At 33.0% G+C, this 12,666-nt stretch overlaps 1 protein-coding gene across 1 annotated transcript in view; it reads right to left on the bottom strand.

Annotated features, from left to right (window-relative positions):
- LOC108977474 overlaps positions 1 to 12,666 on the bottom strand; it is a gene marked incomplete at its 3' end in the record, with an annotated part of 158,984 nt that overhangs the window by 66,714 nt on the left and 79,604 nt on the right. The window contains 1 exon segment of the mRNA XM_018947170.1: positions 12,322 to 12,427. Within this exon segment, the coding sequence (XP_018802715.1) occupies positions 12,322 to 12,427 (106 nt within the window).

Below are 12,666 nucleotides of genomic sequence, written 5' to 3'. Positions count from 1 at the left end.
AAAAAATAAATTTTAAAATGAAAAAATGTTTAGATAATTTTTTGTTATAATTTGAAAAGCTCCAAGTTTTGAAAAAGGTGTTAAGAAAAAATTAAATTTCCAAAAAAAAATGGAAAAATAAAATATTTTTGGAATATTTGCAGTTACAAAAAACAAAACCAAGTAATGTTTTAAGTAGTGCAAGTATTTTAAGTCAAACTTCTATCATTGCAAAAGTTTATTTTAGAAAAAGTTAAATCGCATTTCACTATATTGGTGTACAAATTTGTGAATAAAAACTTCACCCCACCCTAATATAATTTTAATGCCTTTACCACATAAAATATAGTATACGAACATATTTTAAAGTTTTAAGATTAATAATAAATTTTCGTACAAATTTCACTTCATGCAACACGCTATAGAAATGCATTTACCGCCAAATTACGCATTCATGCCTCATTAGCACTCAGCAATTCAAATGTCAACAATAACTTGACCAGATGCACTTGCATAGCTTACGTCGCGGCAGCATAAAGCAAAATCGATTCTGAGAGCTCTCAAAACGCTTTCGCTATAATGAAGAAATACGCGTGTGGTACACAAACAGCAGCAAAGAAAACCATGTGTAATTGCTGTCGACTACAAAGGCAACCACCTAAGGCGGCAAGCAGCAGACATAACAAATAACATAAACAACTGTTTATGAAATACAGCAGAGTAAAAATTAAAGTTGAAGAAAGCCAAAGACAGCGCAGCGAAGTAAACATGAAGCAGCACTGGTTTTCTTAAACGTTCTGGGCATTCTGTAACTGTTGCAACAGCGCCAAATGCAGTCATTTCATACCTGGACTGCAATTGCCAATGAAGAAACAATGCTGCTGTGGCGCCGATCCGAAGCGATTTGCGCATTTATGGGCAATTCTCAGCGCCTTGCGGCGATTTGCTTTTGTAAATAACTGTAGCATTTCTGTACATTAACATATTGCCTATGCAGCAAGGAGATTTAGATTTTTTATTATTTATTTGCAGATATTTCAAAGGGTGCGTATAGCTTTTTTACAGGCCGAAGACAGCTATGAAACAGTAGACCGCTAACTATAGTGAAAAGTATGTATGTAAGTTTATAGTACGAGTTAATAAATTATAAGCAGAAGGATGTTATTTTCTAATATTAAAATTGTTTTCTCATCCACATTGCTTATTGTTTCTTGTAGCAATCTGGAATAGCTTAGTCAAAGCAAATATGTATGCCTACCACCTTACAAGACTCTTTGCAATGCATTCTCTTTATTCACCTTCTTACTCAGTCTTTGGCTTTTCTCTGTTTCTTGCAGAACATAATTACAGAGCACTATTAATTACTATGGTTTTCTTGGACTGAAGCAAGGGGAATTAAACGTTGAAAAATAAAGAAAAGAAGCTCTTTTTTCATTTCTTCAAATCCCCCAACAATTGTTGTAATGAATGCTGCTTGTGTGTGCAATTGTATTCTGTTACTTAAGATGTTTTGTAAATGACTTTTTGAATTTTAATAAATACATGTATTTTATAGCAGCTCCTTGGCCTAGTTCTGCTGTCTTTTGTCTCATTGATGACCTTTTTATTTCTTAGCGTTAATCTTGAAGCTTTTTTCGTAATAGAATGCAAGCGGTATTTTCTGTGTTTTCTTTGTACAAATCACAAACTAAAAATGAAATTCCCGTAAAAAGTGGAGTGAGCGAACAGAAAGAAAGAACTTATAAGTTTCTCACTTATGAAATATTTCTTAAGAACTTTAAACTTTTCACTTTTGAAATATTTTTTAAGCAGCTTTTGGTAGTAGGCCGAACAAAAGGCTTTAAAGCTATTAGAAGTGTAATCATTTTCGACAAAGCTTTTGAAATTCAGAGCTTTTATGGTTGTAAAACTTTAAGTAATTTAAGTTTAGCACGACTTACAGCTAAATATTTATTCTTTTAGCATTTGAACAAGATGCGTTTTGAACAGATTATGAAGAATGTTTTACTAAAGATTTTGTGAGAGCAATTGGAGCGAGTAAAGAGAAAGAAACCGTGTAAACCATATTTTTACCACTTTTGAAATTTTACCCAAGAAGCTTTTACAAATGCGCCGGAATATAGAAGTTTAAAGCTGTTTCGAACGTAGTCATTTTCGATAACATTTTTTAGAATAAAAGCTTTTAAAAATGAGCCGAGCTTTTAAACCCCGAAAGCCATCTCTTGTTTTAGTTTAAACTTTTCCAAATTAAGTACGGCAGCGTATTTTCGAAAATAAATGCTTTTAAAAATGTTGAGCTTTTAAAGCCTGAATGCCATTTCTTGTTTAAGTTTAGATATCTCCAAATTTAGCATGGTAACGTATTTAGTATTGTTCAGGTACTTTAATATTAAGTAGTTTTAAGCTTAATCTTTGATTGTTTTAGAATTAAAATAAAACTCAAAAATTTTATGAATTATTTTACCAATATGCTTCCCCAGCAGGTAGGCAAGTATTTCTGAAGGGATTCTGCAAGCCAAATCAGTGTCCAGAAAGCAGCCATTTATTTCTAGTTATAATACTTTCCGTGAAGTTTAAAGCTCAAAGCTCGATCCAACTAAATATAAAGTTAAGTTTAGAAAAGAAATGACACATAATTTTTTGCTAACGAGAGTATGATATACTGAAATTCTTAAATGGAAATTACTTACACTTTTTAGAGACCGAGTATATCAAACTGAAACTGTTTGGACACTGTGTATATAAGTTCGATAGTAGCGGAATAGACACACTACGGCACTGATTTATGCGATTCGACAAACGATAGATCTGCCAGTTTTTTTATTTCATATGCGACAAATTTTATCGCTGCTATAGTTTATAAGGTATATTTTCCGTGAAGCTTAAAGCTCAAAGCTCTATTCGGCTGCTTTTAAATAAAAAGTAAATGTACCACAATGTGAGAACTACCATATTTGATCAGACAGCCGAAATGGCAGTGATGGATTTGGATGGATGGCGAGGATTTAGATTTACAGAGTAGAGAAACGAACCACCAACTCTCCAAAATGTAATAGATTAATATGAGTTGAAGCGAGCAGATGAGAGCAAATTGATGGATTTAAGTAAAGAATATGAAACAAATATTACAATAAACGTTTTAAAGTCTTCCAGTTTAACTGAGCTTGGAAAATAGTTTTCTGCTGCTGGTAACTACTTCTTCTTTTTTACAATTGGAGCGCGTTGCTATAAGACTCATGACGAGAACATGTTTTTCTCTAATCTAAAATGATTACCACTCAAACAACTTCCGATTATATACAGTAATCGTAATGTAATGCAAAAATGTAAGTACAACGAAACTGTAGTCCGGATGTCTCCATATCGTTAATACCAAACCAAACTAATAACTGATAGAAAACAGACTCGTTTTTTAACTACACAATACTTCAAGTTATTTTATGCCACACATAAATTTCGAAAATTCAAAAATTTCAAACTATTTAAGTACTACCGATTATGCCCAACGTTTACGCGACGCCACGAAGGTCATAAAAGAACTTATTCCCAAATTCGTGGTAATTGCAGTTTAAGCATAAAATTTAATTACAAATCTCAAAAACCGAAGTCATAAAAACTGAGAACATTTTTATTACGCGCACATAGACAGCCGACAGCCGACAGCCGAGTGGTGACAGCCATCGCGATATTATAAACGAAAATTTAAAATGCATTTACTGGCAAAGTAAGCAAAAACAACAACAAAAGGAGCAAAAGTGTATGAAGCAACACAAAAGGTAGTTAGTAATAATAAAGTGGCATAAAAATTGCAGGCGACGAATTGTTGAAGTGATTTTTCGCCACCGAAATGCCACAAGCACGCAGACATGCATAAATTACTGAAAAGCAGGTTGATTTTTTTGATATTTTTTTCGAAACTAGTATAATACCATAGGCAATCAATTTATATAGTTGTTGTTTTTTTTTTTTTTTTTTTTTTTTTTTTTTTTTTTTTTTTTTTTTTTTTTTTTTATACCCTGAACAGGGTATATTACGTTTGTTACGAAGTTTTAGTTTAAAACACAGAAGTTAACGTCGGGGACACTAAATATGGTTGGATATGGTTAGTCTAGTTAGTGATTTTTCGTGTTATTGAACTGAAATTTTGCACACGTTCTGTTTCCATCAAGAAACCGCTCATCTGTCGGAGTCGACGGAATCTGCTAACTGCGAGATATAGCTGTCATACAAACTGATCGCTCAAAACCAACTCTTTGTATGGAAATTATTTTTATTTCGCAAGATTTCTTCACGAACTTTGGTACAGAGTAGAATCAATAACAGCCCGACAATATGCGAAGGTGTTCCGATAGCACAACTATAGCATATATCTGTTCTATCAACTGACCGATCAAAACCTACTCCTTGTATGGAAAACTTTTTCATTTGGCGAGTTATCTTCACAAAATTTGGTACGGACGAAATCAAGAGAAAGAGATCCATATACCAGTTCTGCTCTAAGAAATACACCTGTGAAGGGTATTATAATTTCGGTACAGCCGAATTTAACTTTTTTCCTTATTTCTAGTTCATTAAAGCGTCTATTCATACATGCAATTAGCGTAGAGTAGTGCATTTTTTTCTCACATACACTCGCTGCTTTGTCTGCAAGCATGCACAATTATGCCTGTAGTGGTGCACCACAAAATATTTAATTGCCAACATAATTTTTGTCAACGAAAAATCACGTATGAAATGTAGCTAATAAAAATATGCATACATATAATCAACACATACATCGATTCAACAATATTACTGCTGGAGTGTGGATCACGTTTGTATATGAAATGTGTGTGTGTGTGTGTGTGTGTGTGTGTGTGTGTGTGTGTGTGTGTGTGTGTGTGTGTGTGTGTGTGTGTGTGCCCGCATGTCTGGCAGATGATACTAACCAGCCAGACAACAAACTGGCTAGTCCGCTATCAACATTCACGCTGTACGTTTTATAGCGGTGCATGCCGATAAATAACGTGCAAGTATTTAAGTAAGCAGACAAGTATGGTTATGGCTGTATGTGTGTGTAGTGTTTGCGTTTATCACAATTTTTGATTTGCTATGCTATCGTTTCCTGTCGAGCAATTTCTGTGATGACTATTTGCATTTTTGTCTCGAAGTTTTTTTTATGGCGCTCAAGCAGCGTTGTGTGCTGTTGACGCTGATTTTAATATGTAGCTCAGCTTTTAGTTTTTTATAGCGAAACTTACTCTATTTTGACTTACAGGAATTTAATGATAATTTATGAGATATTTTTGGAAATTAAATAGTTCAAAATATTTTTACAAAATTAGTTTGTTTAAGAAATTTCTGCTGAATTCACGAGTAATTGCTGTAGAAATTCATTCGCACTGTGACAGATTTTTTAAAGAAATTGCTTAAATTTTTTTTTTTTGTTTTTTTGTTTTTTTTTTTAAGTTCCGGGTTGTGTTTTGTATAATGACTGCCTCATTGGTCTTTCTGGCCACTTCTACATAAGCAAGCAGTTTGGGGAAAAAGACAAAATCACACAGAGCCTAACCTGGTAAGTACGCGTTTCATACCTAAAGTATCCATCAAAATCATTCAAGCCGACTTGCGAGAGATGTCGAGCTCGCCTGCCATCTCTCTAACACTTTCGTGAAGAGTTGAAGAGGTCGAATGGCGTCCAGTATGATGTCTTTAGCGAAATATCAATCGTGTTTTTCGTGTCGTGACTTGTGTTTTTTTGATAAAACTGAATAAGCCTTTTCCAAAAAATTTGGTTAGGAATACAAAATTTTCACATCTTTTGGGAGGCTAAATAAGTCTCACAATTCTCACCGCACAACACATTCAAACGCCACCACATCCTACATATCACATCACACGCACACAAACACCACTACATCTCGATTTCACCACGCTTGAGGACAACTTATTGGACACCATACCAAAAGGAAATAAAAACCGACGTACGAGCTCGTTTACCTTTTGTTTTCGATACGAATACCAATATGGACGCATCGGCACGCCTTTATCTGGCTTTTTTCGATTTTCGTAACCTATATTTTTCTTTACCTATTGCAAGGCGAATTTTTTACATATTGGTTCGACCCTGTTCTGACCTCGAAACCTAAAACACCAATTTGGAACAATTTTCCAAATCAGCAGTGTAGCTATAAATATGGACAACACTAGGGACAATGGAGCTTATTCCTCTGATGCCTTTTCGACATAATATACATACGTGTATATTTGTGCTCCGATCGTCAGACCGTAGAGCGTGAAAATGAACGCTAAACATTCACACAGAGCATTTTCAGTAAAATAAATATATATATATATATATATATTTGGAGTAAGGCAAGAGACATCAACAAAGCAATTTAGAGATTCTGGGAATATTTGAAGTATTCAGGAAATATTTGGAGTAAGTCAAGAGATCGGATCAACAAAGCACTCTTAGATATTCTGGAAGTATTTAGAGTGCCTCAAGAGATGGGATCAACAAAGCACTTATTGATTCTGGGGTTATTTGGAGTAAGGTAAGAAATCGGACCAACAAAGTACTCTTTCTAGATTTTGCCATTAGGAGATTAACCCTTATTCTATCTAGCCAAGGGCTGATAATTTCAAAGGTCTAATTGATGCGGTAAGTAAATAAAAGCCTAATATACTGCTTTTATTCCAAACAGTTTCGGGACTACTAAAATTTTCAAACTGAGTTTATGAGTTATAACGCAGAACAAAAGACATGACAACTATAGCATTCCTAAGTCAAACCTAGTTACTTTAATTCCGCTACACCGAATTTTTTTCAATAAGCTTAATATATCTTAAACACTTAAACTTAAAGCTAAAAATTTGCTTTACATAACACCAATACATTAACTCAACTTGATAGCTTTTAAATTTGTCTAATAGTTCAACCATAAGTCCACTTTAAATGTATTATAATGGTACTGTATCTCCACTGCCTCTTTCAGTTTCCTATTTTCGAAAACTATTATTATGTTTATTAATTTCTTTTCTGTTGTAATCTCGATTTTTTACTTTTCTTTCAGTTTTCTTTTATTATCTATGAACATTTTTATTAGGCGAAAATTTATTGATAAATTAGTGTACAAATATGTACAAAGCTTTTTATAAAAATTCAACAAGTCCATAAATTTCAGTAGTTAAATGAGTTTTGCTTTCAAATTGACTATTTTGTATAATATGTATTGTATTAGTTCGAAAAAATATGGAAATTTTATACCTCAATAAATTTGAATTTTTTTTTTTTTTTTTTTTTGGTATGAGAGAGCAATACAAAATACGTGCATCACACAGCTGTGGAGAAGTAAGTAGGGTGAATGCATACAAAAATAAAAATATATGTATGTATGTGTGGTTTTACCTCTATTTATATAATATCATTTCCTTCGAAAAAACGTATCACGTATTTTAATTTAAATACAATTTTAGAGAGAAAATATTATCAATTTTATTGTTTTTGAATATTATGTTAAGTATTTTGTTTAAAGATATGAAAAAAGCTTGTTAAATATAATACTTTGATTTGCAATGGGTTTTTAATATATTTGTTTCAAGTAATAACATATTCTATTTCAAAGTATATGGTTGAAGGTTTTTTAGAGCAAGTTGTAGTAAATATTTGATATTAATTATAATTTTCGGCAGAAAAATTTAGAATTTTTTATTTAATTGAGCTTAGTTAACTAAACTTAGTTAATTAAAATTATAATAGAGGGAATTTTTTTTTGTTTTTAATTTTTACGTTTTTGGATATTTTTATTCTTGAAAAGTAATGCAAATTTAAAAAAACTCCTAGAAAGATTTTTTGATTTTTTTTTGGGTTGTTACCATTTTTGGTTTGAAAAATATTCTTTTTAGTGTTTCTTAAACACAACTAACAAAACTAAGGCTTTAAGTAAAACACGTATTTTTTCACCTTAGATGATCCTGTAAGGAGTTATTAAATGGCCGAGTTTAAAATATTTTTTCCAAACGTTTCAGAATTTCTTTCTTAATAGCGTAAGAAAATTTTTTTTTGGAAAAATGATCTTTCTTTCCGGGGGAAATCTATGTAACCGCTTAATTCCTGCTAAATTTTCGCCAAAACGAATAATTGTGAAAATTTGCACTTTGTCTCTGCTAGTGAAAAAGTGGTGTGTGTCTTGGCTACAATTAAGTGACATAAATTGTCATGACATATTGAAGCAACAAGTTGTTAAATATTATTAAATTACTTATACTCCTTTTGCACCAGAACTGACGGGTCAAAATCAAATTTTTGTACGAAAAACTTTTGCATTTGACAAAATATACCCACGAAATTCTATATTTATTTTTGTGCAAGGCAGCGCTATAATGGACAAAAATATTTTTTGTATCGGACAATTGTAATATATAGCTGACGTTTAAACTAAACCATACAAGCCAAATATTTGTATGAAAAAGTTTTATATTTGACAAGATGTCTTTATGAAAATTGGCATAACTTATTACCGAAAGTATAGCTATAATATTCGAAAATATTATTCAGATTATACAACTGTATTATATATGTAGCTGCCATATAAAATAATTGGTCAAAAGCATGATCTTTTTGAAGAGTACTATAGCTTTGTTGTAGCTGAAGTTAACGTTTCTTCTATTAGTAGTAGATTTATGTATATGTACATACAGGTTTGTTCCTGAAGGTAATAGGACTAATTTTTTTCCGCTTCAACTGTCTAACATTTTCGTGCGACGTGTTTCTGTGAGTGGTGGAAGCCGAAAAAGTGCTCGCTGAGCAGCAGAAATTGTGGCAAGTGGAAGTGTGCCAAGGAAATATAAACATATGTAAAACAACTCCCAATTATTGAATAACGTAATCACAGGTAACGAGTCATGGATCTTTGAGTGTGATCCTGAGACAATGAGACAATCTTTCGAGTGGCACACGGCGGCGTCTCCTCGCCCAAAATAGGAAAGACAGTGCAAATCCAAAGTAAAAAGGAAGCTCATTGTCTTTTTTTGACATCAAAGTCATCGCAAATTTTACGTGGATCTCCTCAAGGGACTCAAACGAAGGGTCAATCGGGTCCGACAAGACATCGACAACGCCCCGGCTCACACCGCTTTTCTTGTGATTAGTTACCTAACCCTCTACAGGCCAGATATGGCTCCCCGGACTTTTTTGTTTCCTTGTTTGAAAAGGGGAATAGGTATAAAAAGGGATCCAAGCAGCATACACCTCGGCTCTTAAGGCTATTCCGGAGAATGCCTTCCATGACGCCTTAAATGCTTGGAAATCGCGTTGGCTATATTGAAAGTATTTAGAGATTCAGTCCTATTTCTTTTCGGACAAACCGTGTCTGTTGTTTTACATTTTAGGTGACCTATCAAACACTTTCGAAACCCACTGTTTTTAAATTCAATATCATTAAACCACTACTGCACCCAAACGCTACTTCCATTTAAATTAGTTGCCTATCGGTCCAAATAAATATTATATTTAATTTGCCGTCAACATTTGGTTTTATATCAGAATTTTTTTATTTTCTTTTTTCATTTCACTTTTTGTTTTTGTTACATTTTCATTTTGAGCCTCACAAAAGTGTTGCTTTTCTTAATGTTGTGTAAATTTACACCCATCAAAACAACAACAATAGGGATATTGTAACTTGCCGACCGCAATGTATACCGTAATGAACTTGGGTGGTTGCAACAGTCGGGCACTTCAACTGAAATTAGCAATTAAATTACTTTTCCACTTTTCTTCTTTGCCGCCACTTTCCACTACCCTTTTTCTTTAAGTGTGTACTTGGCTGCGTCTTACTTACTTTTTAATTTCAATTTCATTAATTTTTTTTTTTTTTTTGTCTTCTCATTTACTTTTCTTAGTGTTGTCTGAGCATATTGTTGCCGCGTGCCTTATTCATTGACACTTCCGGTTTTTTGTTTTTTTTGTTTTACCGCAAACTCACCTTTGCTGTGGTTATTCTATGTGTCTATGTGTGTATGTGTGTTTGAGTATGGCACGTAGCGTCTACAACCCTATTACCTGCCCTCTATCTTGTTCTTCCTGTTTCGCTGTCAGGTGTTAATACTTTACAATATTAAAGAGTTTCTGCTGTCTTTTTGTAGCCAATATCGTTTGGCTTCTATCGCTTTTTTTTTTTTTTTTTTTTTTTTTTTTTTTTTTTTTTTTTTTTTTTTTTTTTTTTTTTTTTTTTTTTTTTTTTTTTTTTTTTTTTTTTGTATGCTTTGCGCTCCTCTTACGCTTCCTTTTGCGTAAGAGAGCTGCTCTTCAATGGGTTTATTTACATTTTCCTTGCTTTTTAACTACATTTCCCAGGTCTTTTAATGATTTTAATTAGTCTAGTATAACTTTGTAAAAGCTGCTATGGTAAATTATACAAAGCAGATGCTTAATTACTAAGCGCGGCAAGCGGCGAAAATTGAAGTGTCTTTACAGCTATTTTTTCCAATTATCTCCTTTTTGCAATTTAAGATGAGTTCAAAGCGAGCTTTCTTGAAGTTTGTATAATGTTTCAGGTGTTGTGGAAGTAATTTGCAAAAAAGAAAATCAATAAGCGAGGCTAAAAGTTTTAAGGGGTTCATGGCATATATTGTTGTAGTCGGTCTTTATGTTGTTGTAGCGACAGACCGTTAATAAATTCAAATTTGGTAGAATGCTGCTGAGCTCGATATCGGTTTGTATGCTTGGATCTTGTGAGAATGGAGAATATCTATGGTGCTCCAAAGTTGTATTCTGATACCATCGTTACTGATAAATATATATTTATGGGTTTTACCCCTTTCTGTTTCACTAGATTAAACAGAAACGAGTGTTCTTATTTTTTTTTTTCAATTTTCTTAAGTTTTATAATGAAATTTCTGAAAGGGACTACTGATAGATTAGCTCACGCGCGGGGGCACCAAATGAAAACGAACATGATTTTTAGCCATGAATCCTATTCCTTGAATTCTATTTATTTATTTAATTTTTTTTTTTCATATTTTACAATTAAGTTTCCGAAAAGGCTTCCTGATAGATTAGGGTGGTATGGAGTGTCTGAAGAACGTGAGGGCACCAAATGAAAACATACATAGTTTTTACGCACACAGACTCGAAAGGACTGCACGACGGTTGTTACACTAATGACAAGTCACAACCTAATGACATCACTTACAAGCCGGATGAGCTTTAATAACAGCGCTACATGCTGAAAATGCACGGAAGTAAGCATAAGAGAGACGCCGCAGTGGAGGTCTGCTTCTGTGCAGTATTATCTAGAACTCGTCTTAGATATCTAGAAGCTTCGCAGTTCAAGGGATTAGATGAAAAAGCGAAACTAGTTATCAAGACTCTCTTAAACTTCACAAAAATCGTTGAGGGTGTTCATAGTTTTTTTACCAGTACAATTTCTTTTTTTAGCTCACAATTCGCACGCCAAAGCATGTCCAAAGAGACTTGTTTACGGTACTCTTTTTGAAAAAAAAAAGACGGAACGAGTCGAACAAGAACGTGTTTTATACTCAAAATAATTCGAACAAACTGGCGAGAGATTTATCTCTTGCCTCACGATTTTCAAGCACCATAACCTTCACTTTTTCAATATTTTCATCAGTTGAAGATGTGGAAGGTCGAACGAAGAACGAGGTATTTCTTCAACGATCTCTCCACCGTCTTTGAAGGCTTTGTACCACTCATAGACTTCTAGTTTTGATAATACTAAATCAATCAATACAAAATTTGAGTTTAATTCTTTCTTCGGTATTTTTATCCATTTCAAAAATCGCAACGCACTACTGAGGTGTACCGACTTAAGCAGCTGCTGTAAACAAACTTGTTTGACAGATCATGAATTTGGCATATTAATTAAGTACAGTGCTAACAACTTACTAAAATCGAAAATATATATCTAAGGATCCTGTAGTAAGTTCTTTTGATCAACATCATAACCTCATTAATACTAGATAATATGTGTATGTTGTCTAAGATGATCAAATATTGTTACAATCCATTAGAAAGGGATGTGTTTTGGGTATATTTCTTAGTCATTAGGATGAAGGAAATGACAGTTGTATTATGATTACTTCTAAAACGTGGCAGTTGGAGTACTTAGAGTAGAAGATTATAACATATGTAAATGTGGACTTTTATTTGATATTCAATCTTGATTGATCTCTACAATTGGGTTTCTCAAACAATTTTATTGAAAAATTATTAAAAATATATTCCTCATTACATCAAGGGATTATTTTGGTATGAAAACCTAGTCCAAAAACACAACCTTAAGCTCAAAAACTATCAAGTAAAATATGCTAACTTAAATTTACTTCAAATATAATTCTTACCTTGCATGTTGCGGCCCAACGAAGCCTGTATCATGCGCCGAACTGGCAGTGATTTGAGCATCTGTAATTGCACCAGACTCCATGCCCAGTGGTTGATGACATGTAGCTGCAAAGAAGCAAAAACATAATTACAAATTTAATTAATTAATTTTTAGTTAAATATGATTAAAGTGTGTAGAGATAGGAAAAACGAGTGCTCAAATATTATATAAAAAAAATACAAAATACTTTTTTTTTTGGGGTTTTTCTTTTTTTCTTTCAGAAGCCAGTTTTTCTTTAGTTCACAGTAAAAAATGTTTTTCCAAGAAAAAATAAAATAAACTTCAAAACAAAGCAAAACAAAAA

The sequence above is a fragment of the Bactrocera latifrons genome, unplaced genomic scaffold, assembly GCF_001853355.1.
Source record: "Bactrocera latifrons isolate USDA-ARS-PBARC rearing strain unplaced genomic scaffold, ASM185335v1 scaffold_9, whole genome shotgun sequence".
Classification (NCBI taxonomy): Eukaryota; Metazoa; Arthropoda; class Insecta; order Diptera; family Tephritidae; genus Bactrocera; species Bactrocera latifrons.
The sequence above is the reverse complement of the archived record's forward strand: the minus strand, read 5'-3'. Positions and strand labels throughout refer to the sequence as shown.